Source organism: Poecile atricapillus, chromosome Z (genome assembly GCF_030490865.1).
Source record: "Poecile atricapillus isolate bPoeAtr1 chromosome Z, bPoeAtr1.hap1, whole genome shotgun sequence".
In the NCBI taxonomy this organism is placed as follows: domain Eukaryota; kingdom Metazoa; phylum Chordata; class Aves; order Passeriformes; family Paridae; genus Poecile; species Poecile atricapillus.
Window position 1 is genome coordinate 120,082,645 of NC_081289.1, and position 27,593 is coordinate 120,110,237.

Here is a 27,593-nt window from a genome sequence, read left to right on the forward strand (position 1 = left end):
GAGAGAGCTTGCATTAAACTGGCTTTACCTTCTTCTGTTTTCATCTCTGCTGTTGCAGGAAAACTGATTTCTGACCACAGATTCTGCAAAGACTAGTGAAATCTTGATCAAAAGGAATGAAATTCCACTAAGCTCACCTCTGTGAGAGATTCTTCTTCCCACTTTTATTTTTAAACTACAGGATATTGCTTGTATTAACCCATTTCTATTGTTTCCATCTTGAAGTTCTAAGGTTTGGATACTGTCCCAATAGTACCACAGAATCAGGGACATCTGAAGTCCAACGCAGTCACATATTTAAAACTGTGCATATACTTAACCAGCTATCCAGAAAACACCTTAACTAAAAAAACCAAATCATCACTATTTACAAATAACAACCTTATATTATTTGTAAGGATGCTGTCTCATGCACATTAACAGGATGATGTTACTGTCTCCATCATAAAACTTAGTTTTCAAAATGTGTGCACAATTGACATTAAAGAACTAATTTATTCTAGTGATCAGCAACAATTGTTACCCTCTTAGAAGTCAATATTGAGAAGTACTGACATGAAGCAAGCAAGCATTCAGACTGACACTACTGGTCAGTCAGACACTACACGTACCCTGTCTGACTGTATACTGCAATCAACACAAAAATAGTTGCTGAAAACCCTAAGAACCCATGCATAAAGTGAATTACACAACTTATCTGGGAAACATAAAAGTACAAGGGGATGTTATATTTCATTCAGCCTTGACTTGATCATTACCACAGGATGCCCATTTTCATTCTTCTGTGTTCTAAGTAAAAAAGTTTCCTTGAGTCCCACACTTAGACATCCAAATATCACCTAGCAAATTAAGACAAATAATGACTCAGAGAAGAAAAAAAGTATCAGAAGGAAAAACTGTGAACAAACATGACTCCTTATAATTTCAGCATCTCTAACATAAACCACAGCTGGAGGCTACACTGGCTGCTAGTTCAGTATCTCATATTAACGTACTTGACAGGAGACAACGCCAGAGAAGGGCAGACATAACCATGGAGAAGTTGGCAAGAAAGCCTTTGACTGTGAATTGCAAGACAAGTAGGTGTGCATACTTTGCAAGAGGGAAACCAAAGCCAAGAAGCTGGAAAGCACCTGTCTTCAAAGGACAAGACTTTGTGGTATTTACTCGTGTGACTCAAAGTTTGTGCTGGGGGCAAAAGATGCTTACTTGTAAAGGTAGTATTCGGCTTGATCCACTTCTTCTCGTGAAGAAATGTTGTCAACAAACTGATTAAAAAATAAGAAATAAAAGCTTAAAAAGGGAACACTCACATGAAGCATATTAGAAGAAAATGCAGTGGCAAAATACATTTGTCTGGCATATTTAGATGTCTGACAGTACTGTAATTCTTCACATCTTTGCTTGCTCCTAATTCTGGTTTCTTGTAGACTGCCAAAACTCAAATCTTTTTAAACTGAGACAACTCCCTTCCTTAATTCTGTGAAACTTTATGCATCTTGAAAGCCATCTGAGAATTAAATCCCTATAGCTCCTGTATATAGGGAGGATATATCCTATATATATTTTGGATATATTTTTGTATATTACAGGAAATATCCTGTATTTTTGCTGTTCCTCTAAATCTTTTTCTCTTTAATCATACCCTTTATTTTATGCATATATTCAGTTACTTAAATTTTTTGCCACAATTTTGAGTCTTGACATGTCTCACTGCTTTTTCCAATAAATATTCTTTTCCCTACAGTTTGCCTTTTGTACCTATTCATACTATATATTCAGAAGCACAAGGACAGAAATTTTGTATTTCACTATATTTACAAATAATAGTAAGAAAAAAATCATCCCTCCCCATGCTCAACTGTCCTCTCATTTACAATCCTGTCTTCTCACACAACTCCCAGAGCTACCAATTACTTAAATACAAGCCAAGTTTTCAGTCAGACTTTGTCTTATGGTAACAGTGAATTCTGTTTTCCTGTATGTTTTACTAACATAATCAAAAAGGTGATGGAATACTCCAGCATCTTTATAATATAATACCCTTACTTCAGAATAAACAAATGTCTTCTCAAAGTCAGTACTTGTCTTTACCTTAGGCCTGAGCTAAAAACAATAATTTCAGCTGACTGGTATTTGGTCTCCCATTTCTTCTCTTTGCATGCTGTATACCTAGAGATCCCATCTTCTTAGCATTACAACAGCACATCTGTGTGCTTTTTTTACATTTCAGAAAATAATAATCTGATGTTAGCTCCAGGTATTGGAAAGTGGGCTATTCAACAATCTGAAAATGCCATTTCTCCAGGGAGGTGAGCCCAAGGCAGGAAAGGAATAAATCTAATTCATAAAAAGGAGAGGAACACCCTCATGGACACTGTCTCAGAAGCAATGGTCAAGAATGCTTGATCCATATAAATGCTTCCTCTTGTAAACAAACAAAGCATTCTGTGACTCCTCAGTTGGTGGTGCAAATTATCCTATTTAGTGATATTACGAATCAGGGATATTACTGAGATAACTAATCTTCTCTGGATAATTTTGAAGACTGATATTAGTTTGTTGTTTTGTTTTTTAAACAAATGATGTATTTATTCTCCTTCTTCATTACAGTCATTTACACTTGGAATTTAAAAACACATATCTCTGCTTTTGCTGCCCTTTTCCAGATTAACCCATCCAGAGGATGGAACTGGTTACTAATGCCAGTAAAAATAATGGCTTTGCTTGACCCATGTCAGCATTTGCTCTGCCTCCGTCTGCTGCAACAAAAGAAAGCTATAAAAGCAAAATATGTCCACCTCTGCCTCACTCTGGAAGAAGCCTGGAACTGGAGGAAGACAGACAGTATAGTGTACTAATTCAATGCATTACCTTAGTAGGCTGGGTTCTTACACAGTGCCCGAGGAGGTTTTAAAACTCTCATAAAGACAGAAACCATAGGAAGGCATGACAGAAACATATTAGGGAAATACATAACCCAGTGCCAGTGAGGCCTGATTTTAAAAAAAAATCTGTTTTGAAGACCCTGTGGTCTGGGTACTAACTAATGAGTACAAAGTATCAATGAAACATCTTTACACAGCAATTTAATAGGATAACAAGACATTTACAATCCTGGAACTTCTAACAGAGGTGGTATCATTTATTGCCTCTCAGCTCACTTGACTACACAAGCATTCCACAGTCACTTCTACCAGTTTATGATTCGGATTTATTTCCTTACCCGAGCTACTGTCAAAGAGCTGACAGGCAGTTTTCTTTCATAGGTTCTGTCCATTAAGTAGGCTAAGTCAGCTGGAGAAAGCAGAAAAAGCACATGTTTAATCAACTAATACAACAAGAGAATCTGCAGAGCTATCATGTAACCTAGAACAGAACCTATGTCCATGAAATCAAAATCTGGGTTATTAACACCCCATTTTAAAATTGTATGAAAACAGTACTTTCAATTATTGTTGAACACTTTAACAGAAAATGAAACACGAGAAAGTTCTCAACATGATGATCCTAATTTACTAGAAGAAAACCTACTCTCTAAAGTGCTGGATGAAATTAGTATAACTAATATAAATCATCTAAAACAAAAAATTAGCAGATGTCCTTACAATTTCCACTTGCTTTTAAGCCTAGCTTATTCTGGACAGTGCTTTAGGCATGGATTTTTATTTTATGGTAAAACAATGAGACACAGAAACATGTGGTACCATACTGATAAACCTTACAGTCACAAACAGCAATTCAAAGAAATCCTGTTAATCAAGTGGGGCACTGTGCCAGTAACTAAGTAGCTTTATAGCATTCTGGTCCAGCAGTCATATAACAATATTAATCTGACCATGCAGGAACTTCAACTTCTGACTGTCGAACAGGTAGCCAGCCATTGCATTTAATGAATTAATCGGAGCTTAAATGAATTTAATTTGGAGTTTTACCTTTGTACTGTTCCTGGAAAATAAAGATTACCCAGAAAGAGTAAGCTGCTCAACATATGCTTAATGTTATCTATTTGACCATGAATGGATGATATCAAATCTATAAGCTTTAAAGACTTTGGTCATACTCTTTCTTGCTATTCTCCTCCATCCTGAGGACCAGAAATCTAACACGTTCCCCCTGTAACATTTGGAACTCCCTTCCTCCTTTGCAACTGTTACTCTGTGAGTCACTCCTTTGATGCCTCTCACTATGGTGGGCTGGCCATCCCAGGCAAGCTGATGGGTTGGCTCATTTTACAATCGATTTTCCAAAAAGGTCAATCTGCCTCCACACCTGTCAGTGAAATGTGAGGTAAGCAGAAACTGCAGCACTACATCAGAACAGACTCATCCTTTTACTCGTGCAAAGTTGTCAGGGGCAGGAAAGAGCTCTGCATCAGTAACATGCTCTATCTCTGAGGGATGCTGTCAACAAAACAAGTGACATCACATTTTATTACTTTAAAAACACATGTACCACAGTGAACACTGGAAAGTACAGTTTTAACAGAACAAATGGCATTCATTGCTACTCTGACCTTATAAGTAATCTGTCAAATTACAGTACATGGATGAAGTTTTCAGTAAAATGATAGTCTGCCACATAGCAATACTCCTTGTTTATGTAACAACTCTCCTCCTGAGAAGTCTTCAAAAAACAAAATGAGCATTTATCCTCTGGCTAAGGGAAGGCAAACTTTTCATGACCATGAAAGCAAGCAAAGAGAAGTTTGTGGCAAAGTCAGTAAGGCCAGTAGAAGCTCCTACACAAGACAGCGTAAGATGCTGAGGTGATGTGGGCTATCAAGGCCATGCTATACAAGGTAACCACTAAAACAACAGATGCACTTTTCTAATGGTAAAGAAAGTTATACAGGAATATCCTTACAAGAAGTGCCTGTAAGAGCCTTTGACTTTTTACTGCCCATAATGTCTCCAGAAGTCACAATGGTCATGATGAAGCACATGGGTAAAGGCACAGGGAGCATTCCCAATAGCGCTAGAAGTTAGAGAAAAGGGATGCTGCAACCAACTCAGCTCATCGAGATCAAAGCAGCAGCTAGGTTCTTGCCTAAATGAAGTAAACTTCGTATCAGTAAACCTCGTCTCTTTGATGATACATCAGTGTGGACCTGAGACTCGAGTTGATTTACCTATTCCAGAACTGTTTTTGTTATGCATCACCCTCCTGAAACTAGAAGGTGATCCCTATGACTATTCTGGGCCACACTCAAGCCCTGAGCTTGGCATTTCTGTTGTCTAGGTGCTCATGAAAATGAAGAGGTCACTCTAGGAAACACTGACTACTTTAGCAGAATATAAATCAAATTAATACAATGCCACAAATACAAGATCACAACTGTTACCCATTTTACAACAGAATCCTCTGAGAGATTTCACACGTAGAATTTTAATGACTGGCCTTTACTGCTGTCTACAAAGCTGAAACTCTTCATCAGATCTACAGTATGGAAAGCATTTACCTATGAACTCCATATAAACATTAAACACTTATCTATCATCTCCATTGTGAGAGTCACAACAAAATGAGGGCTAAATAAATCTAAAGGAATAGCAGACAATGAAGATAATGGGAAATTTAGCTTTGTTTTCAGACAAGTCGCTGTTTCTGCAGTAACAGTATTACAGGAATTAATAACAATGAGTAATTATTTCCTAGCTTGTTTTCTGTGGAGAACACCTAAAACCAGACTTTTTTTTCCTCAAATTTAGAATTAGTAATAATTCAGCTACCTTTTGTAAATCAAGTTTGCTCCATAAACTGCTATTCAATAATAAAAATTAATGTTTCTTCTAAGTTAAAGCATCATTACTAGAATGCAAGCTTGTGAATGCACAAGTCTCCTAGCATTGTTGGTGGTAAAATCTGAGTTCTTACAAGCCATAAACCAAACCAATACTTTAATGACCAAATCAAAATTCTATGTACATTTTAACAGATATATACTGCAAATGCTGTTATCTGACTCATCAAAAAAAACCACTACTCTATACAATCTCTCTTATATACTGCCTAAAAATACATTTCTATAAGATTAACTCCATGAATTTAATTTCTCTAAAAATGTATTACTGCATTTTCAAGAATTAATTAAATTAACTAAACAAACATAAATATAAGCTTAGTTGATTTAATTTCAGGCCGTAACTTCACAGAAGTCTCTATAACACTGGTATATGAGATATCACATTCACTTTTATCTTCATTTGTTCATAGAAACTCAACGCCTTGCTGCCTGCAACAGGGTAGTTCAGGACAATGACTTGGAAAATACTGACCCTCACCTCCCAAGTCAGTGGTTTTGACTTCTAATACTAGTTTGGTAGCCTAGGAAATCATCACAGTTTCAGTTTGATTCACAGTGTGTATGTATCCACAGAATGTAGCCACATCAGCAAGTAGCACATTAACAATAAGTGGCACATTTGGCCACCATATAAGATCACTTTTATTCTACTTACACCCTTGTGTTCTTAGAAGCGGTGCAGTCAAGAGAGAGTTCTGATCCAGTAGTGGGAAATGACAATACAACTGAGATGCAAAGTTTACCTGTCCAGGGAGTGTTAGGCAGAGATAATACCTTAATTCACAGGCTATGGGTGCTATATAAAAAAAACCTTTTATTTTAGAGACCCAACTAAAATCTAAAGGCCAATGCAAGTATTCTGCCTTACAAACTTATTTGCTCCACATTTATCTCCATTTCCACATGACTGGAAAGAACAACAGGTTTGTACTGAACAAGGCTTTGAATGGAAATTATTCATGTCTGTAAGGGCAGCACCGCCACCTGGTGTTGCAGATGAGCCAATTTAGGTACTGTGAATCTCTCTAACAAAAAAAAGAAATTTCCCATCTCATCTGGATTCTGCCATCCCCTGGGATTCTGGTTTCCTTCGTACTTCATTTTTAGTAAGTGGAATCCCAATTATTTCTAGGCAGGTATCTTCCTACCAACAAGCAATCTTCAAATTCCAAATTAACACATTTTCAATTTCTCTCTTTTTGAACAAAAGCATTTCAGTACACAAAACACAGTCTTGCTCTTTCCCATACATTTTTCAGTAGTGAAGTTTGCCAAACTCTTTCATTCTTGGATTCTAAAATGAGGTTACAGAGAAGACAATAAAGCATGTCTTACATGGATGCAGCAAATGAGTTTGTGTCTGGGATAGCACATCATTGCAGCACAGAAATGGAACTGACTTTAAATCAAAAAAGACTTCTTTTTCCTTTAAAAGCATCAACATAGTTTTGTGTAACAACAGTTCTGAAACAATGTTTGAAAAACACAAATAAAAGAGCATTTCCTCAACACAAGGAGCTCACTCTAGCCATGACCACCAGTTAGTACAAACAAGATTGTATGTGCAACCATACAATTAATAGCTACAGAGCAGAGGTCTGCAGGGCTGTCTCCTCTCTGAAAATGCTAATACAGTTGACACAGTGTTAACTTGTTTTCTCTTTTCTGTGAACACAAAATGAAAATGCAAAGCAGTTCTTTGAAAATCATGGAATAGACATCTGCTTTGGCTCAAGACCATCAGCAGAGGAGCAGCAAGAACTGTGCCTGCCAAACAGAAAGTCTTGCGAGGCCTGGAGAAAGCCAAACATGGATTGTACCAGCACCAGCACGTTTTTTCTACAGTGGATTTCTATTGGCTATGACGTTTGTCAACATAAGAATCTCCACCTGAAGGTGACTAGTTCAAATGCATCCCAGGGCAAAAAATCTGCGGCTCCAGCCCAAAATACACTACACACTACTGAAAGCAAAGTGCAACAAAGTATTAACAGTCTCTGCAGGATCCAAGCTGCAGACATGAGGACCCACTGGCTGTTTTTCATCCATGCACAGTACTTGTTGACAATTCCCACCTAAATGCTCATAGGCAAATAAAAGAAACAAATTAGTGCATAAAAACATCAGTCTGACATTCTGTCTGTCCTCCTGCCTGACAAAAGCCCCAGAATTTCACCTGATGATTCTTCTTTCAGCCTCATAATCTGTGTTGCAAGTAACTACAGTTCAGGGACCCAGTAATGAAAACAGACTATGAATTAAGGCATCTCCAAAACACCTGTGGTACAAAACATAAAAAAAAACCCACCTATCTTTAGCATGGAAAAATGATTTGCAAGATGCCTCGTATTTAACATAGTCACCAAAAAGAGAGTGGAATGTCATTTCAAATGTAATCCAGACAAATAATTTAGCTATGAAATCTGCACAGAAGATTTCAGTACCATGTGCAGATACAGTTTAGCATATAACTTATTGAAAATAAAGTTTAGCTTTATTCCCCACCCATTCCAAAAAAGATCTATAATTCAAGAAGAAACTGAAAAACCCTGGGGAAAATTTCCTCTTTAAAAAATGTCTATAAATATGATTGCCCTCTAATACTTATACAATAGCTATTTTTCACCCTGTAGTACTATTAAAACAATGACAATGAAGACATCAGTCAGCAACAGTCATTGAATTTTGTGAAACAAAAAAATCAACTTGTAGAAACTGAACATTAAGTAAACAGGCAAATTCTAACTTCTTTCTGCATTACAGCTTTGAATACATAAGACAAAATTTTAACATGTTGGGCGATTTTTGACATAGAAGCTCAGAAGTATTTTGTTTTGCACCCTTTTTTATTTTGAAGGATTTACAGATGGTAAGGTAACCAAAAATAAGCTCAGGCTGCAATTAATTTGACAAAGTGGAGACAAGAAACAAACTTTTCTCACCTAGGCTGTGATCCTCTTTTTTTCTCTTTTCCCATTTTGAGCTATCCACATAGGCTGAGGAAAGAAGAGATCTTCGACCTAATGAAGAGAGAAATCACTCTGTAATCTGGGTTGCTTACACAGCTCTGAACAAACATTTTATAAGGTACCACCTTTTTCTGTCATATTTACCAAGTGGGATGCGTTAAACTGCCTTTATATCAGTAGCTACTAATGTAAAAATTTAGATTCTTTATATGTTGATCAGCTATTACATTGTAATATTTAAAACCGAAAGGCTTTCCCTGAATTTTTCAGTATGAAACAAGTAATTCCAAACCTGAACTCTGTATTTAAGAAAATAGCAAATTCGTAAATGTAGGAAAACTCCCCAACAAAAAAAAAAATCTACAAACAAGCAGGCTTTTCTGTTGTTGCTGAATGGTTATTATTTTCACCTATAAAGGTACATCTAACTGAAAATACTTTCATTTTAATAATCTCCACTCTTCCATCTCCTATGAACTGCAGACTCACTGAAATATTTTTGAAAGCTTTTTCCAAACACTCTTTATACCATTGAAACTGCCCAAGATGCTGTGCTAGCTTTTGAAACAAAACAGAAAATGCTTCAGCTAGAAGAATTTGTGTATCAGTCACGGATGATGAGGTCTTGCAAATGCATGAGGAACACCTGGATAAAATTTATTGAAGGAAGCTACAAAGACATGCAGAAGGTTGCAGGAAGTTTATGTTATGAAATAAGACTGTTTTAAAAACAGACATTACAATCCTACACAGAAGTCTTAGCAACTACTTCAAAGCCTTTATCTAAATATCTATCTTCTAGCACTAGAAGTTTGTTTTGGTTGTGAAACAATTCCTCCTTCTCATCATCCTTCTGAAACGCAGTTATACCAACACATCCAGCACTAAACACCCCAGGAAATACCGTCAAAAATATTCAGAAGACAGAATTCCGCAGTCAGACTTCAAAAACATGTATAACACTTTACCAAACAGAAAATTAAAAACAAAACAAAACGGTAATTCTGGCTTGTTGGTGGTGTTTCCTTTAGTAGTCTACTTCGTTGATAAAAGAGGCACACAAAAGATTCGGGGCGTTTGGTGTGGCGGGTTTTGGGTCTTTTATTGTCGGTATTTTCCTTCAGCATAAACAAAAAGTCGTTCACTCATTCATTCATCATTCACAGCTAAGGAGGCCACTAGCAAGCACGGGGCTTTACAGGAGCACAGGCCCCGCGTGCGCGAGCGCGGCGCTGAGGGCCGCCGAGGCCAGGCCCACAGCCAGGGCGGCACGGTCGGGCCGCGCGCATCCAGCTACCAGGAGGCAGCACAGAGAAACTGGGCGAGGGCAGAAGGCGCAGCAGCCACCCATCGCCACCACACTGTACCTAACGTTACTGGGATGTTCTTCCCAAAGATCAGATCTTTGGCTTTTCCAAAACATCAGCCTCGGTGGCGACTCCGTCACCGCCGGTACCAGTGTTGCCGAACACGCGCTGCCGCGGTTTGGCGGCCTCCAGTACAATTCCGCGTGGCTTCCCCTGACCCAAAAAGGCAGGTCCTGCCATGTCGACTTATGAAATCGGCACGGGGGACTACCTACTAAAAAAACAAATTGCGAACAGTCTCCTGCAGTACATACTAGCCATTAAAGGTGTTTTGAGCTATCTCCTATTCCACACATGCACACAGAAGGAGAGGAAGAGGGAAAGCTGAACGAAGTCCCTACGCAGCATCCCGTCCCTGCTCATAATCCCCATCGCAGCCGGCGACAACCACGACGACCAGTGCCGCACCCCCCGCCCCGCCAGCAGCGCACCGACCTGGGGCTGCGCCGAGTGCGCTCCCGCTGCAGAGGACAGCGCGCCGCAGCACGGGGACGGCCATGGCGCCGAGGCCTTAGGAGGCGGGCGGCTGTGGGCGGGGGAGGCTGTGAGCGCCCCGCCCCGCGGGCCCGGCCGTGAGATGGAGACGGTGCTGGCGGGCGGCAGCGCGGCGCTCGGGGGTCTGCCGGTCCGCCCTCCCCCGGTGGCTGGGGCTGCGTGCCCGCAGGTACCGCGGCTTGTGCGGCGGGGGTGGGCGCCGGGATGCCCGGCCGGGGCGCGGGGCTGCCCGCTGGCTGGGGAGCTACGGCAGTACTGTGGCTCCCAGCAGGCCCGGCCGGTGCTCCCGGCTGCGTGCCTGACGGGAGCTGTAGTTCTGCGCGGATGCCCCTCTCGGCGCGGGGTGTTGTGGCAGGGAGCGCCGTGGTTTACGCTGCGGTGGACGGGCCGAGCTGGCGCGGCAGAAGTGCCCCACGAGAAGAGTGGGCGTCACAGAATCGGCAATCTAATGTCACAGTGATACAACAGTGATACACAGTGATAATCTAATATCGGTGATACAACCTCATGGCCTGGGTTGGAAGGGACCTTGAATATCATCCGCTGCGAACTCCGTGCCGTGGAGACACCTTCCACTAGACCATACGGCTCGGAGCGCCATCCAGCCTAGCCCTGAGCATGTCCAGGAATGCTAGATCCACAGTTTCTCTGAGCAGCTTATTCCACTGTCTCACCACCACCCCCCCCCCAGTAAAGAATGTCTTCCTCCTATCTTACCTAAACCTATTCTCTAATGAAAGCCTGTGACTCTAGTTGAAGACCATTCCACGTGTCCTAGCACTACATGCCCTGGTGCATGTTCCACTCCAGCTCTCTTGTAGGCCCCACTGAAAAAAAAGGTCGCCCCTGAGATCAGTGTTAGTCGGCATATCCCCTGCTTGCTGCTGTCAGGGTATGACACTTTAAAAAAAACAACCAAATAAATGTGCAGGTTTATAACTGTGTATTTATTCTGGGAGGATGACAAGCTTCTTCAGCACCTGAGATTCAGAGATAAGGAAAAAGAGGCACATGGAAAAGAGGTGTATGGCAGAGGGCTTCCCAGCCTAGGCCGTGGCTGGGATCCTGGCCCGCTGTGCCAGCAGTGCTGAAAGTTTTGCTCAGGTTGCACCTCTGTTATACCCCTCAGAGACATGGAGACCCCTCCCTCTGAGTGGTGCTTTGCCCATCCCCTTCAGGGCCTGGCCATGTAGATGGCTGCAGTTTGTCTGATGCTAAGCAGGTTGGTTGGTTAAGTTCCTTGGGGTAGCCTGCACCACCTGCACATGCCAGCTCTCATATCCATCTCATTTTTCCTTGGTGGTCCCTTTGGTTTTGAAATATTTCTGTAACACTGTAAGTAAGGTATGAATCTAAGGATTCTAAACTGTGTAGTTCAGCAAACTGGATTCAAGAAGGATAAAACTCTTCTGCCCTACTCTCTGTTGACACTGTGCCCACTGACTGTCCATGATGCGTGGTGCACTAGTCCCACCCCAGGCACCAGAATGATTTGTACACCAAGTTTGGAAAGGCCCATGACGAGGATGGGTCTTTCAGTGCTAGACCAGCAGAGGTCTGTGGGAAGGAAATGGCAGTGTAATACAGGTCAATTTCATGCTGAATAAAATACATTTGTTTATCCATTGAAACGGTTTCTATTAAATTTAATGGATAAATGTGCCATTTAATGTTTTTTTTTTCTTCAGGTTTTATGAAGCGTGTCATTATCATGCTTCACTTGCTTAGAAAATAAGAGTTTTTATTTATGTGGCCAGTTACATTTTCCCAGGGATATGCAGAATGAGAATAAACAATCTAACTTGGTTCAATACTTGGTCCTTTCATGGTTAGAATAATTTTTAATAGGCCAAAAACCTTAAAATATTAGAGTGTAACAGTGTAAGCTGTTATTGTGACTCTCTGTTACAAAGTCAGTAGTAGCAAATAAAAATCCTCTGGACGCCTGTTTTTGTGACAGCAAAAGCTTGTCAAATAGTTTTTGCATGATGCTGTTTTAAAGCAGCTTGCAACACAGTGCAAGTAAAGTCAGCACCCAAAGTTAATTTTGACATTCTAGACTCAGTGACTGTCTTACCTCTGGTGTCTGTACTACAACAGAACATTACTAGATCTCCCAAGTGTTACTACAATCCAGATAATACACTTGTCTTTATAAACTAAAAAAATAAGCTTTTTGTGTCTTCCTACTGCATTTGGAGCTTCCAGAATGATTCATTTTATAGCAGCAATGACAGCACCTGTGGGGCAAGCAAGCTGTGCCACAAGTGAATTGTGGAAAACAAAGGAAAACAAGATAAATCCTTACCAAAGTACAAAGGAGGGGGCAGGAATTTTGTGCAGAACCTTCTTGTACCTTAGCTTAGTGGAGAGGAATGTAGCCTCTAGACTTTCTTTTGCACATCCAATAACTTCTTCAACTTTGTACAAATAAGCAAGCTCTGGAAAGCTCTGACATTTTATTTGGATTCTTTTGTCAGTGTTGTGAGTAACTGCAGTTTTAGCAGTCTGTTTTTTAGTGTCATATCCCAATGGTCTGGCATCACACCGTTGTCAGTAATTCATACAGGCCAGGTTCCATACTATCAAATCATACAGTGTAACATAATACTCAACCTTCCTCTTTTTCTCTTATGACAAGGAAGCTGTATCTGCTAACAGAAGAAGATACGAAGCTGTAAGAATTTCAGCAGATGAAGGTGGCAATTAGAAATGAGTTTCATTATAATAAAGGTATACCATTTGTTTCGCAGTCACTACTTTTGCATAAGTCTTAGGAAACAAAAAGTCAAAGCCATAATAATATGACCAATTGACCTGATTTAAAGAAACAAATTATGTTTTCCTCTTGCAAATATTTTGTACTTAACATTATTGGAAGATCTGAGGCTTTGTAGAATGAAATGTAATATTAATTATGGTGTGTTGAGAATACGTGTTGAGAAGCTTTCATGTATGTAAGGTGTTTACATAAGACCTGAAATATGTGTGCCCTTGCTTTTCCAACTTCATTAGGTAGTCTAATAGAAAAAATTGTTTCAGTCTACAAATCTTCCTTCAAGTATAGTATCAGCACAGAAAGTTAACACAAAGTTAAATAGTTACCCTACTATCCAGAAAAGGGCTTTCACGGTAATTTATTTTTTAAAATTTGCTCCCTAAATTTTGTTAGCATATTTTTTTAGATTTTTTTTTTTTTTTTGCTTAATGTGATTTTTCAGTTGTACACCCAATTCCAAATGATATATGCTACTCAGAATAGGAAAACCAAATTCGTGTTTTCTAATTAAATGTAGGAGCAGGATCAGTGGATTTTTTCTAATTTTGTCATGCTATTTAAAATGTAGACAAATTCTTGTCTTTAAGAAACAAATATAAACATAAAGCTGCCCTTATTATTTAAGAAAAGCAAGGTAAAACTCCTGGTTTATCATGCATGTGTGTGCTAGTGATACAAATTGACAGCTGTTCCAAAGGTTGTAGTTAATTTTAAGGCAAGAAGAGACAAATAATCAGATCTAGTTTAATATAAAGCACTCTTCTGGGACAGTGAGGGAAGTAAAATCATCCTGATGTTTTTCTATATTAAGCAGAATTTAAATTGTGCAGTTGTAAGTCATAATATCATTATATTTTGCTGGGATAATGATATATTGTAGTTTATTCATCCTGTACTTGAGAAATGTTGAATTTACTGCTGGAGGTCAATCATTCCTGCTAAGCAGGTTAGTAGAAGCCAAATATTTTGCCCTATAGATGACAGTTGACCTTCTGGTTTGTGCAAACTATATCCTTTGAAAACTAATGAAAGCATTGTTCCAAGCCCCGATTTGTCTGTATGTGTGCATGGTTTCTATATTGAATGTTTCATGTTAAACTTTAAAGATGAAAGGAAGTAATTATGGCTAGTAATAAACTTGATTTAGAAAGTTTAGGGAAAAGCAGTAATAACTGTTATATAGAATATAAAATAGCTAATATTTATTGTTGTTATGAGGCAAGTATTTACAATTATTTTAGAGTAGTTACAATAGTTATACTACTAGCTACAGCAGTTATACACTTAGCTAGAATTATGTAAATGCAGTTCAGATCCCAAATATTTTTTAATTTCTGAAATTCTGAAATGCCTTTGAACGTATCACAGACATTATATATGCATACTTGTACATATGCGTTCATCTGGCTTCACAGGCTTCAATTCTGCACCTCAGTCTTGAGTAAGGATTTATATTTGCATGTTGCAACAGATTTGTATTAAGTAACTGTACACTGTTGTTCTTTGGGATGCCTACTTTGCATCTCTTGTGCAGGTTACTAGCTTGGGAAGAGCAGTGACCCAGCAACTGCTACAAAAATTTCATTTCCCAGCCCAAGACAGCGGCAGCACCATGAGAGGAATGGAGCTGCCAGGTGGTATATGTGATTTTAATCTTGTGCATATCTGAGTCAGAGGCTTGAAATTACCAACTGAAGGACTAGTCTTTGTTCTTGCTTTGTCATAGGAAAATGTGCTGGATAGAGAACCCTCTCTTTTGAAGCAGAAGGAGAGCATCTCCAAGTTTATGGCTATTTAAGAAAAAGGTAGATTATGTATGAAAATCTTTGTGCGTTCATCAGCTGTGAAGGAATTTGAGTCTTCTGTATGAGCAGTATAGAATAGAAGTTCTTATGGTCATTTGAATGCTGAGTGGAAATGGTTTTGTTTGCTTGCTTGCTTTTTAGGAAAAGAACATAAAATGTCACAAAACTTCGTTCCTTGTTAAAACTTTTGCATTTCCTGACAGGCTCTATAACATACGTAGTGAAATTAAGTTCACAGTAAGCGTCTCCTTGGTTTTCTAAGTCTGACATGACTTCATGGCAACACATTGGCATGCTTGTCTGTTAGAAGTTTTATGCTGTTTTCTTTGTGAAAAAAAGCAAGAATTCTGCTTCATTGAGTCTTCATGTCTCAGGTACCAAGTATGTAACTCAGCAAATAGAATTGCCTATAGACTGCTGCTGTATGTGTTTTATTTTGAGATCAATATTTTAAAAACATAAAAAAAACATAAGGAAAAATGGAATAATTCTCAGAAATTAATTAAAAAACTTGCTGCATTTATGTCAGACTTCATCTGAAGTGGAACTAGCCAGAAAAGTTATTTACAGGTATTTTTAACAATCCAGGTAACACTCTTTTTTGTCTTTATCTTTTTACTTTAATTAAATCATCCCAGGTTATATCTGCAGTTGAGGTCTTGTCCTGATTGAGTTGCAATATGCATAGTTAATCCCTTAATTTAAGGCTCTATTTTTATTTAAATACTTTGGATCTCCCAACCTTTTAGAGACTTTCAGGTCAAAGGAGAGTTAAGCTATGAGGGCAAAGTGGTGTCCTATGGTACAGTGAACCAGAGAGAAAAATTATCCCACAGCTGTGAGGCAGAGGTGTTTTAGGACATTCCAGCCAAGACATGCCTGGTTATAAACTAGCCTGCAACCAGTTGTCAATAACAGGAGGTTTTGTGAATGGAAACTTTCCCAGCAAATACAATTTGGGACTATAGAGAAAAAAATTAAATGCTTTATTTTTTTGTTGAGGTATTTTAGCAGGTAGTGCTGCTAAAATAAACGGCTGCAACTTCCTTTGTTGTTGTTCCATGAACAGAAGATAAAATAGCTTGGGATTTTCAAGGCAGAGGCACATTCTAGTATTTATCCATTGAAGGTTACTTTATTGGTAATAAAAGAGATTACTAATTACCAGTTAACTTATTTGTTTGATCAAAACAATATTTTTCCTTAAAATTAATTTCATGTTATCTATATATCTTTGTCTGGTGCAGCCAGGAAAGTGTGCCTCTATCATTGCACCTATAGATCTTGCTGTAAAAAAAGCTTGGTAAATTCCCTGCCCTGTGTGATCAATTTTCTAATCTTTCCCATAGATCCCATGAACAGAATGGAGTCACAGCCTTACATATATTTAAATTTGGACCACTCTTTATGAGGCTGTGTTATGAGCTAGACTTTGAAAGACCTGCAGTAGAACTTATCAAAGATCAGGTAACTCCCCTATATATATTAAAAATATTATTGTTCTTATTGTTAGTCAAATATGAGTAATGGTATGCTACACATGAGCCTTACATGAGCTGATAGACTTGAAGATGCGTTGCAGTAACAAGGATGTCTATGACATTAGTGTACATATGCATATGGTTTTTATTTTAATACAGTAATTAAAAGGAAATTAAATGTTACTTTGATTGGTAACTTTATTTCTGTATGATTGCATCATTTGTATAAGAATAAATTGAATAAAAAGTATTGATGAAAGAATAATTACTTAAACTAATACAGCTGATGCATGTTTTCCTGCATCCTATGTTGCATTAAATCATTCTTGGAAATGAGCACTTGTGAGTTTTTCTGTGTTAGTCCTCTGCAATTCCTTGGATTACCTGCACCAACAGATTTACCTGTTGCTCTGTACGCCAATCTCTCTCTGAACCCTGTAGAGGTGGTATGGTACTCATCAGCTCAGGAACTTGGCCATTTTAGTGCAGAAGAAACTGAAGGACTTGTTTCTGAACATCTCTAAAATTCTGTGTGCACTTCAAAAATCTCTCACAGACAGTGAAAATCTTGCTGATAATAATTCATTAAGGCATGACATATATCTAGCCAGAAATGGTAGAAGTCTTGCTACTATTCTTAACTTAGGCCTGTGTTAGAAAGAGTGTATGTAGTTTCTATATCGGTTTGAGTTTTTTTTAATTGAGATCTGTATCATTAAGACAGGAGCTGCTGCACTTACAGTATATAGTAACTGGTGGATAGTGAGGTACAGTAACACTTCTCCAGATTCTCCTTCGGAAGCTCAATACCTCTGATATTTTACTTGTCTATTCCCAACATACAGTGTGGTTGAAGTGAAACATAAAATTTAATTCCTCTCTCTTCTGCAACTCTTACCATCATCACTCAAGGTCTTGTGCTGATCATTTGATATTGTGATTAGCAAAAAATCATTCAATTTCATGGTTCTGTTGACTTGGAGGTCATTAAGAAAAAATGGTAGTGGGACTCTCCAGGAAATTTCTGTTTAATTTTAGTGAACTTTTGACCACATTGAGTCACTAGTATTTTAGATGTCATTTGACAGAGATAGACAGTCAGGGAATCCAGAGAGTTAAATGCTGAACTTGTAAAGATGAGACTTATTCCAGTAAGAAGACCTGCTAAATGCTGTTCACAGTAAGATTCTTCACTGTCCTGACTTTTTTTATGCTTGCTCTATTTCCTCTCCAGAAATTGCATGTTTTTTTCTCAGACAGTACATCGTTCCATATTTTGATGACTATGTTGTTTAAAAAGGGCCATTTTGAAAGCAAGTACTGTATTTGCTAAAACAAATTAATTCTGGGGAGGATGCTTCTCACTGTAAGTGGTGTGTGTGTGTGGGTGGGTGGGTGTGGGTGTGGCTGTGTGTGTATTTGCTGATGGGCTGTGGTTTTAGATGGCCAAACATCATATAAATAACTGTAGATGTGAATGAGTTGCAGTGTAGTGTGTAATAAAAAATTGAAGGATCTATTTGTTTCATACTTCGTTGCAGTCAGCAACCTCAGGATCTCGTCCAGGGAAGCAGCAGGATTCTGGGGACCAGCATCAAACACCAACAAGACAGGCTCCTGGTTCAGGAAACCATTTATTCAGCATTGGAACAAAGTCAGGTCCAGAACAGAGAGCCCCGAACAGAGGCTGAGCAGGGGTTTTTGAGGGACAGAACCCCCGAGGGTCTCCACCCTTGAGGGTGGAGGTCAGGGTCAGGGACCACTAGGAACACACCAAGGGAGAACCCCCCAGGGACTCAAACCCAATCAGAACACCTGGGCCGCCCTTCACAAGGGGTTTGGGGTGGGACAATGTAACTCTTTGTCTCCCCTGAGGCCGCTGCCACAATACTTCCCACAGAATTCTTGCCCTTCAAGTTCCACAGAACAGTTGTTATCCAAGAGAGCCTTTCCCCAAACCCTCTTCACTAAAGTGTTACTTTTCTTTGCTTCATAATTGCCCATAGCATTTTTTCTTCTCAATTCAAAATCTGATTTATGTGAGCTTTGGAATGTTAATTTCCTCAACAATTTTTTTCTCCATTCTGCATTTGTGTCAGAGCAAGGAAGAGTATCTTTTTTCCAAAACCACACTATATCCTTCTTTTGGTTTGTCTTACTTGTATTCTTACACAGAGTGGCTACTGCAATGTAAAAGTGCACTGCTTCAAATCAGTTTGGCCCTTTGTGAAGACAAGGAGAAGTCATCTGACCTAACATAAAAGACTTTCCATAAGAAAACCGTAAAAGCTTTTGAAGCGAATCCCTTTATTTGATATTTGTTGAATTTGTCTGGTCTGTTAACATTTGGCAAATGTAAGTCCATCAGTTGTCCTAAAAGTTTAGACTGAGCCACTGTAAAAGACACCTAGATCACCACCTAAATCCAGCATTGTGACCATGTGAGTTAATGAGGAGATGGTATGTAGTTTGCCTACAGTGGTGGAAGCTTTCTGGGCAATTAGGAACAATGAGGGTGGCTTTTTCAAATATATAGAATTTAGTTTTAGATGTTCATATAAAAATAATAGAAGAATAAGGCCACATGCTAGTGTGATCTGAAAACCTCCTTGCTAAGTTGAAAGTGATCCAAATGAACCTGCATTAAAAGTTTTGAATTTTTCAAATAACAGATTTCGGTTTGCATTCATATTTTCAAATAAACTTATTGAACTTATACGTTATTGAATTGTTTCTTCTCTTCACTTATGAGAGGTATAGCCTTAAATTTATGAAGTGAGTAACACTAATGTATTTTTGAAAGATGCTTTGGAAGTTTTGGTAGAAAGGAAAAAACAAGGTATACCTTTCGACAAAGAAACCTATCTACTTGCAGTTGCAATATGCTATAAACTGGTAAGTGTTATAAATGAAAAAGTGTTTGAAATGCCTTCTCTATAACTTCCTTTTTTTTGGATTTTAAATTTTGGATTTTGTTTGGATTTCCATATTTTCCCTGTCATGATTTTGTATCTAGTGCAAGTATTTTAAACATATGTAAGTCCTAAGGTGCATCGTGATACATGATATCATGCACATACATTGTTTCCCATACAAACTATTGTCACAAAGCAGATCTCTAAAAAGTTGCATGGACATGAGCATTAAGGAACAAATTTAATACAGCCTTTGATTACCTTATAGTATTATTTCTCTGTGATGTTTGCATCTCTTCAAACAATACTGTGTGCTTCAGCCTCAGTATTGGTTTTATAGTCTAATTTCCTTAAGGCATATACATGATATATTCCGTTTGCCAAACATCCCCTAGCATTTCTCCCCTCTCCCTACAAGCAGTCTTGAACCATTTCTGTAATTGTACACAAATTTGACAAGGAATAGAATTGTAATCTATTCCCTACACATCTGATGAAGATGGACAGCTGAGCAGAGAAAAGAAACATAAATTAATGCCTTTAGGTAAATAGGCAACTCCTTGAGCTTTATGTTTAACTCAAAGAAAAAGAGCATGAGCATGGTAAGAAACTAAAATACAGCAGTTCTGTGAGTGTTTTCTTAGAACTATTCCCTTTTCATAGCAAAGTAAGATCTCAGAACTTTTTTTATTTTTATCTTCCTCTCCAGATTTGAGTCAGTTCTGCAGCTTGAAATTTTAATATGAAACTTTCCCCAACTAATTTGGAAACTTGTCTTCCATTTCCTCATCTTTTATAAAGACACTAGCTGGGGAAAATTATACCACTTGAGTAAACTTCCTCAGGCTTCTCAGTTAACCATACAACGAAACTGAGTGCATATGTGATAATAAGGAGTTAGCCTAACCTGCAGTAGTTAATGTGGTTTTTCTGAAATTATCAAATTTTATGGATTAAGCTGCCTTTAGGTCTGCTTTAGGTAGCTTCTTTCCTAAAATCTTTCTGTGTTTTTTTAACATGGCCTGCAGTCAGAACGCTGGGGTCCAATGCATGTGCAACAGGGATAGGTTACCAAGGCTTTTCCTTCTACGTATGTTTTCAATAGAGAACCCAGCCCATTACTACTATTGGTAAAAAGAGAGGGAGAGATGATTCTGCACTGATTGGGTTAAACAGTCACAATGAATTTGTGAGGCTTTTTCACTAAGATAAATATTATCAATGGGGGAATAAACTGTAGTTTATCCCTTTATGCACTAAAGAGGATTAGGTGGAGCTCTTTTAAAATCCTAATCTGTTGACTCGTCACTTAGGAGGAGGAGGAGGAGAAAACATGAAGCTCAAACTTGCTTTTTCTCATGATGCAAGATATGTCAGAAAAAGTGATTAATTCTTGAAATGAAGTATCTTCAAGATGCAGTACTCAAATAATAGAAATAACGGTACTGGCATCATTAAAAGCTTTGCTGGATTTTTACCATTTTTACCAAGAAACCATTCTTGGTTTCATTTGAATAACCTTGCCAGAGACCAATACAGAAAAATGTACAAGGCTTAAAACTCAAATTATTTCCAGTGGGTAAACAAAGGCATTAATGTTTAATCTTTGCATAGAGGTATTTTTGAGGTCAACTCTGCTGTGGTGGCCCAGGTGGCAGTAGTGCCATAACCTCCCTGAAGAAGTATCCTGAGAAAAGACGGCTCTCAGAGACACAGGAATGTCCCTCTCTTAGCCCGGTGAGTGGTGTCTAGCTGGGCAGCAGCTTCTCGCAGGCAATGCAGGGAAGAAAGGACTGTGTCTCTGGCTAGCAATACCACAGAGAAAGCAGCCTCCATTACAGCCCCTCTGCGAATGGAGCCAGCACAGAGACTGCCTGAAAGTAGGAAAAAAATAGGGTAGACGTAGGAAAGGTGAGGGGTGGGGAGAAACCAGTAGCCAATAGGATACAGACACAGGGGCGGAGAGTAAAGGGAAGAACCAATGGTGAGCCAGAGATTAGCATTAAGTTGCAAAGGTCTCTGGGGGAGAAATTTTGCTCTCCATAGCAAAGGGTCTGTGGATTATGGATGAGTTGTCCAAGGGAGGGCAAAGTGCTTCAGGATGACAGGTTCTTTGGCCTCCACACAACTCTAAAACACTTCTGGTTTGGTTTGAGTCACTGTAATGTGCTGCCATAAGGCATGGTAACAAATGGTCTTTCTTTTAGTGCAGGAAAGAGCTATAGGCCTTTTGATGATGACAAAGTATTTATATAATAATAATCAATCTTTGGGTGGTGAAATTATTTCTAAATTTTCAAGGGACATATATTAAACCATATTTTGCAGGAATGACACTTTGAATACTAGGAATAGAAACCAACACCAAATCTGAGGATTCTTATCTGTATTGGTAGTACCAATCATTACAAAACTTTCCTGCTGCCAGCTTTTAGGTTTGACAGATACTATTTTGTTTGGTGTCCAGTCAGTTCCACGCATAATTTCTAGTGTGAGCAGCATTGGTTTGGAGAGTTGCTAGTTTAAGAGGTAGCACACAGCTAAAATCATTGCCTTTTATTATTGCCTGTTGAAAATTCTGAACAATAATGGAAGCTTTCTGTCTCGGAAAAAGGCAAATGTCTAAGCTGTAGTATTAGAATGTATACTTTAGAAACATTTTTTAAGAGTTAATCATAAAGAGAGGCTAAAAATGGCTGAATGTTCAAATTCACACATACACAGATTTCTTTAGTGGAATGATACTTAATAGTTCCAAGCTTAGAAAATGTTGATTTTCAGTAACTATCCAATATAGCTTTTAGAATAAAATAAAAAAAATCATCTTCCTTCCTGATTTAGAAATTATTTGAAAGTGCAAATGAAAATATGTATTTGTTTAGTATACTGCTGGGGCTGTTTCATCTGTTGCAGAAGCCCAAGTAGTTAGGGAAGGTGTAGTTGTTAAAAGAATAGAAATTATTTTTACCCTTCTGTGACCTCTGTCACTGCGAGTATCATATTTTGATGTTGTGTTTCTCAAAAAGTACTGCAGAGAATCTGCTTGGTTGGGTTCAAATACATACTGACTTTGTGACTGTACAACACATTGACTTCTGAATACTTTCTGAATATGATTGCTGGTGCTTATAGTCCTTTCAGGTAACCAGAATAATAAGCACAACTTTCTCTGCTATTTCTATGCAGGGCAATCTGGAGTCTTCAAAAATCTCTGTGAGACTGCATGAAGAAGGGCAGCTTAAAGGGGATACATTATCACTGAGAGCATACTGCTTTGCAATGGCAACTGCTCTCAAGCAGGTACAGTCTCTGTTTTTGTTTTTGGTTGTGCCTGGGTCTCTGTAGAGAGAGATATGCTTTAGTTTTGTTGTAGACAGATAGTGAAAGGAAGCTAGAATGGAGAAACCATAACTATGTAATAGCTTCAAGTATTGGAACTCTTAGGCTCCTGAAGGAGTAGGATTATAGACAACACTCACACAAATTGATATGGATCTAAATCTAAACATACGTCTTGAGTCTAATGTACACATATTTTTTGACAGTAACATGTAGAATGTTTAAAAATTACAGAGTTAGGCCAACACATTACGTGTCACCATGGATCTAGTCCTGCGGACACTGCTATTTAGTGGTAATTTCCTTGAAATAGAATTAAAATGATAGTTTAAAGTATATGCACAATCATCTGTTTTAAATGTTTGTCTTGAGAAGCAGACTCAAAGGCTTTGATGTGTATTTCCTTACTGCTGGAGAGGTGGACTTTCTCCACAACATGTTTCTGCCCAGGAAGGTTTGAGGATGAGGATATACCTCACATGCCTAAAGACTGATATAAAAAGGCTCTGAGGCAGCACAGGGTGAAAAATGGAGCAGAAGAATAACTATTAGGGAATTCTGAAGTTTGGAATAAAGTTTGGATTTCTCTGCCATTTATTTGTGTATACAGGTTGAGTATGTCTTGAACATTCTCTGTTCCACGTTAAAACAGAGGTTAGGGGCACTGGAAGTGCTATAAATTTGATCTTACTCACAAATATAAATGAATGGAGTAGAATTGTTAAAAGTTTCTATGCAGTCTGTGGGTTTTTTTGCTCTATCTCTGTGAATGGAGAGTCTGAAAAATAGCATAATTGAAGTACAATGACATGATAAAATTATTGTTTTGCAAATGGAATAATGTTCCGCATTACATTTAATTGTTCCTTAAGCTGAATGAATTTTGACATCTTACTTACTGTAAATAAGATGTTTCTTGATCCCAAGTAACATTGCTTGGTCTAGTAAATGTCAGTGTAACATTTACTGTCTATAAAAATCAATTGATGACATAGATACAGTACTGTAAATGTGTATGTCCAAAAGGTTAGAAGGGCTGGGCAGGATAAATATACAGAGTAACATATGATGCACTTCATCACTCTGGCATGTGTTGAACTGAGCATGTGTGTAAACCTTCCATCTTTTAGATGATCTCATGCTTAATAATGGGACATTTACATGTGATGGACACACAGTACTAAAGAGCCTGATGACATAGGAACCCTGGCATGGGGTATTCCTTTTGCCGGCTGGGCGCTGTTTGGTGTCTATAGTCTTGGTAAAGGGGTTCTAGATGCTGCTTTGTGATTTATTGAAAAGTTGTGAAGGACTCTTGTTTTTCTTTTATTATGCAAGTTTTTGACACATGTATGACTAATTTTTTATTTTTTATGATTCCTTCCCAGAACGATATAACACAAGCCAAATTTTATTGTTCCCAGATAATGAGAACAGAGAGCAAACTATACAATAATCTTAAAGTAAATATGCTTGCCTTGTATTAAAATCTTGGAGAGTATGCTGCACTGGCCATTTAACTCCCATGTGCAAAGTAACAAGACTAGTCTCTGGCACAGGCATGTGTTGTAGTACTGCTGAGCTTGTTTCTGAGCCAACAGACAATTTCTGTCAGTTGGATGACTTACATTCTGAACTGGTAACAATCTCCACCTACTTTTAAAATCACTTTCTACCACAAGTGGGAATGTAAAGTAGACCAATCCTACATCTGTGAGCATGGACCCATGAACAATATCAAGTTATGATTTTTGCCTTCTAGAGCCAAAATATTTCAAAAACCCAGGTCCAAGTAAATGCTCTGCCCACTTCAGGCCTCCTTCAGCCCTACAAACCATATCCACACGTGTACATAAACCAATTTTTTTATTTAGTTGTACAGTCTACAATCTGAGAGAAAGTCTGCATGTGTCATATAAGTGACCTCTAAACTATGGTAAAAAACACTTTGTTCGAGAGCAGATAGTGCAGCTCCATCAGAGGAGCTCAAACTTCACCCTTCCTGTCCAGGTCCCAGCTGGTAGAAAACCCCAAACATTTGAAGAAATTGATCATTGCATCTCTTTTCTTGCAATGGATAGATTTTTCTCAGTGCACCATCTGGAGATGTATTTTGCCCTGCTTTGCTTCCTGTCTTCCTCTAACACTTCTATGGATATATATATTATGGTATGTACTATTTGTGTGGCGCATTTTTATTTTATTTTTAAGGTCCTTGTCCAGCTCAGATCTGGTTTGCTAAAAGAGGTAATAAATGCTTTAGAGGCAGCAGTGAAAGTAGATACTCCTCCCTTTGTGAAAACAACTGAGTTTTCTGAGCAGGTGGTAAGTATACAGTGATGAGAATGTTCATGGTACTGGGCTGAGCCATGACAGTGGTGGTTCAGCTAACAGAACTGCAGGTACCTGTGTTTTCCCTGCTGTAGTCTTTTGGGTTCTGATGCATTCCAATGCCAAAGCAGCTGGCTGGCTTCTTGTACTCTTGGACAAAACACTTAGCTGATAACTTCATTTTTTATTGTGGATCTTGCTTCTAGAAGCTCATATTTCATCTGAATGTAGATGACACTTTCCCTAGTGGCATTAAATTATTTAATCCCTTTCCTCCCCTGCTATTTTAATTTCATATGAAATGAGAATAAAGTTTCTGGTAACAGCAATATTATTAGGTTGGTAATATATGAAAGACCTATGATGCTATATAGGGAAGTGTGATATGGGAAATAATAGCTTTTGCTATTTAACTGTATTTTACTGTGAAAAATGTTTTTTACAGTCTTGAACAGTAAGAAGGCTTCCTTCAGAGCACATATGTAGCCCCTCTCAGTTTGTCAGCATTGTTGCTGTTTTTCCTGAAGCTTATGTAGTATATTCATTTTGGATGTGCTTACAGTACAAAATATTTAGGACTGTGTTAATAATTAAATACTTAGCCTTTCACTGCTGTCTATTAAACAAAATTAATAACTAATATGCAAAATAATAAATATGAGATGAAGGGGAGGGTCAACCTTTCAAAACATAGCCCATATATATTAACTGCTATATTGAAAAATTCTTTAAGCAGCATTTCATTTTGTAAAGTCATTGCAATAAATGTTACATGCATTAGTGTTGTATTTTGACTGGGAAATTTTAGCTGCTAAAAAAAGACTAAGCTTTAGTCCTAACTGTCCCTTTTCACAAATGCTTATTGATAATAATATTTTTAAAGGGATTTACTTAATACTTGAGCTCATAATCTTGTGTATGGCAAACAGACCTTCTCAGTCTTCTGTAGTCTGAATTTTATGGATTTGTACAGTACTGTGCATTTACAAAGATACATAATAATAATTAGAATTTATCTGGAAAGTATATTCCAGGAAGTAATTGTGTTTCCTGGATTTAAATAGAAAATAATTGTGTTTGTCTGTACTAGGACTGAAAATAGGATCGTACAACTCTGAGGAAGTTTTAAATCTAATAAACTCACTTTAGTAGATAACCAGTGCCTTTCCACCATTTTTGTGGTAATACATAATGTACTCTTCATAAAATCCTCATCTTATGAGTCATTGCCTTAGCCACCTATCTTACACTGTGTACTTTTTTTACTGTGAGTTATTGCTTTTCTTCACTCTGGTGGTAAAATGAGAGCTCCACTTGCTGAACTGTAACAATCTGTCATTTTCTCTTCTTTAGTTGGCTACAGTCAGGGAAAAGATGGAAGAGAACCCTGACCTTTCTGTCAAATTAGGAAATATTTATACAAAACTACAGGTTTCAGGACAGATAATCATGTGCACACTGGAAGACATGCTTTTCCGGATTCCTAGTTCAAAGAAGACCACTGCAAAGCTTTTAAATCAGAAACAGTTGGGCTATCAGGATGCTAGTCCACTTCGGTCAAATCTGTTTTTTGAATAATTCAGTATATGATGAAAAGCAGAACTGCTGATAGCATCTCTTATAATCCAGGCTTAAATAGTGTCTTTTCGCTTTTTACACAGTGAACATTTTGAAGTCATTTGTATAAAATTTCATTTTAAATACAGATCATATAACTGCCATGTTTCAATTTTGATCCTAAGAAAAAGCTGTGACAGCAGGTATTTTTGCATTGTTCAGAAATGGGAGTGATAGAAATGTTTGACTTTTTCCTTAGGCTCTTGTATCAGGATTTTCCTATGCTAAATATTCTGGAAGTGAATGGGTGGAAGTGAGCGAAGTGGTATGAGTATCTGAGCTGACTTCTGTGGTTCAGGAGAAGAAAATGTGGTCTTCATCAGATGTAATGTTCTGACTGAAAGGATAGAGGCAGGCAGAAGTCCAGCTAAAAGAGCATGGAAGTGCTTGAACTCCTAAATCAAAGTCTGTAGATGTCAAGAGAATCAGGGGGAAGGCAAGCATCTTTTGCTCACTTTAATATCTTTTTCTTTTAAAGAAATATATTAGTAATTTTTTTCTTATCAGCTGGGATCATGGGAATGCCATGGGAATTAGCATGGTAACCAAGTGGTTGCTTTCTCACTTGAAGGAGATTCCTGATCAAAAGTCACTCTCAGAGTGAGTGACTTCACAAATTGCTTCCTTCTAATTTTCTGGTATTAAGATTCCTAGGATAAGCCAATCTTGATGCAAATTGGCAAGTAATA

At 38.2% G+C, this 27,593-nt stretch overlaps 2 protein-coding genes across 2 annotated transcripts in view; one reads left to right on the plus strand and one right to left on the minus strand.

The window, feature by feature from the left end:
- Window positions 1-10,729, minus strand: part of MRPS27 (mitochondrial ribosomal protein S27) — a 44,261-nt gene extending 33,532 nt beyond the window's left edge. Inside the window, exons 1-4 of the mRNA XM_058864836.1 lie at window positions 10,578-10,729; window positions 8,749-8,826; window positions 3,227-3,297; window positions 1,210-1,268 (exon numbers count right to left, since the gene is read on the minus strand). Coding sequence (XP_058720819.1) covers window positions 1,210-1,268; window positions 3,227-3,297; window positions 8,749-8,826; window positions 10,578-10,641 — 272 coding nt within the window. The 5' untranslated portion in view covers window positions 10,642-10,729. The remainder of the gene's footprint in view (window positions 1-1,209; window positions 1,269-3,226; window positions 3,298-8,748; window positions 8,827-10,577) is intronic.
- Window positions 10,730-12,163: 1,434 nt separating this feature from the next.
- Window positions 12,164-26,938, plus strand: PTCD2 (pentatricopeptide repeat domain 2). Its single transcript, XM_058825894.1, is given in 11 exon segments — window positions 12,164-12,192; window positions 13,279-13,370; window positions 15,663-15,686; window positions 15,689-15,791; window positions 16,559-16,688; window positions 17,937-18,015; window positions 19,506-19,597; window positions 22,804-22,917; window positions 24,345-24,419; window positions 25,168-25,281; window positions 26,641-26,938. Coding segments are annotated over 11 exon segments (1,077 nt in total). The 3' UTR covers window positions 26,866-26,938.
- The last annotated feature ends 655 nt before the right edge of the window (window positions 26,939-27,593 follow it).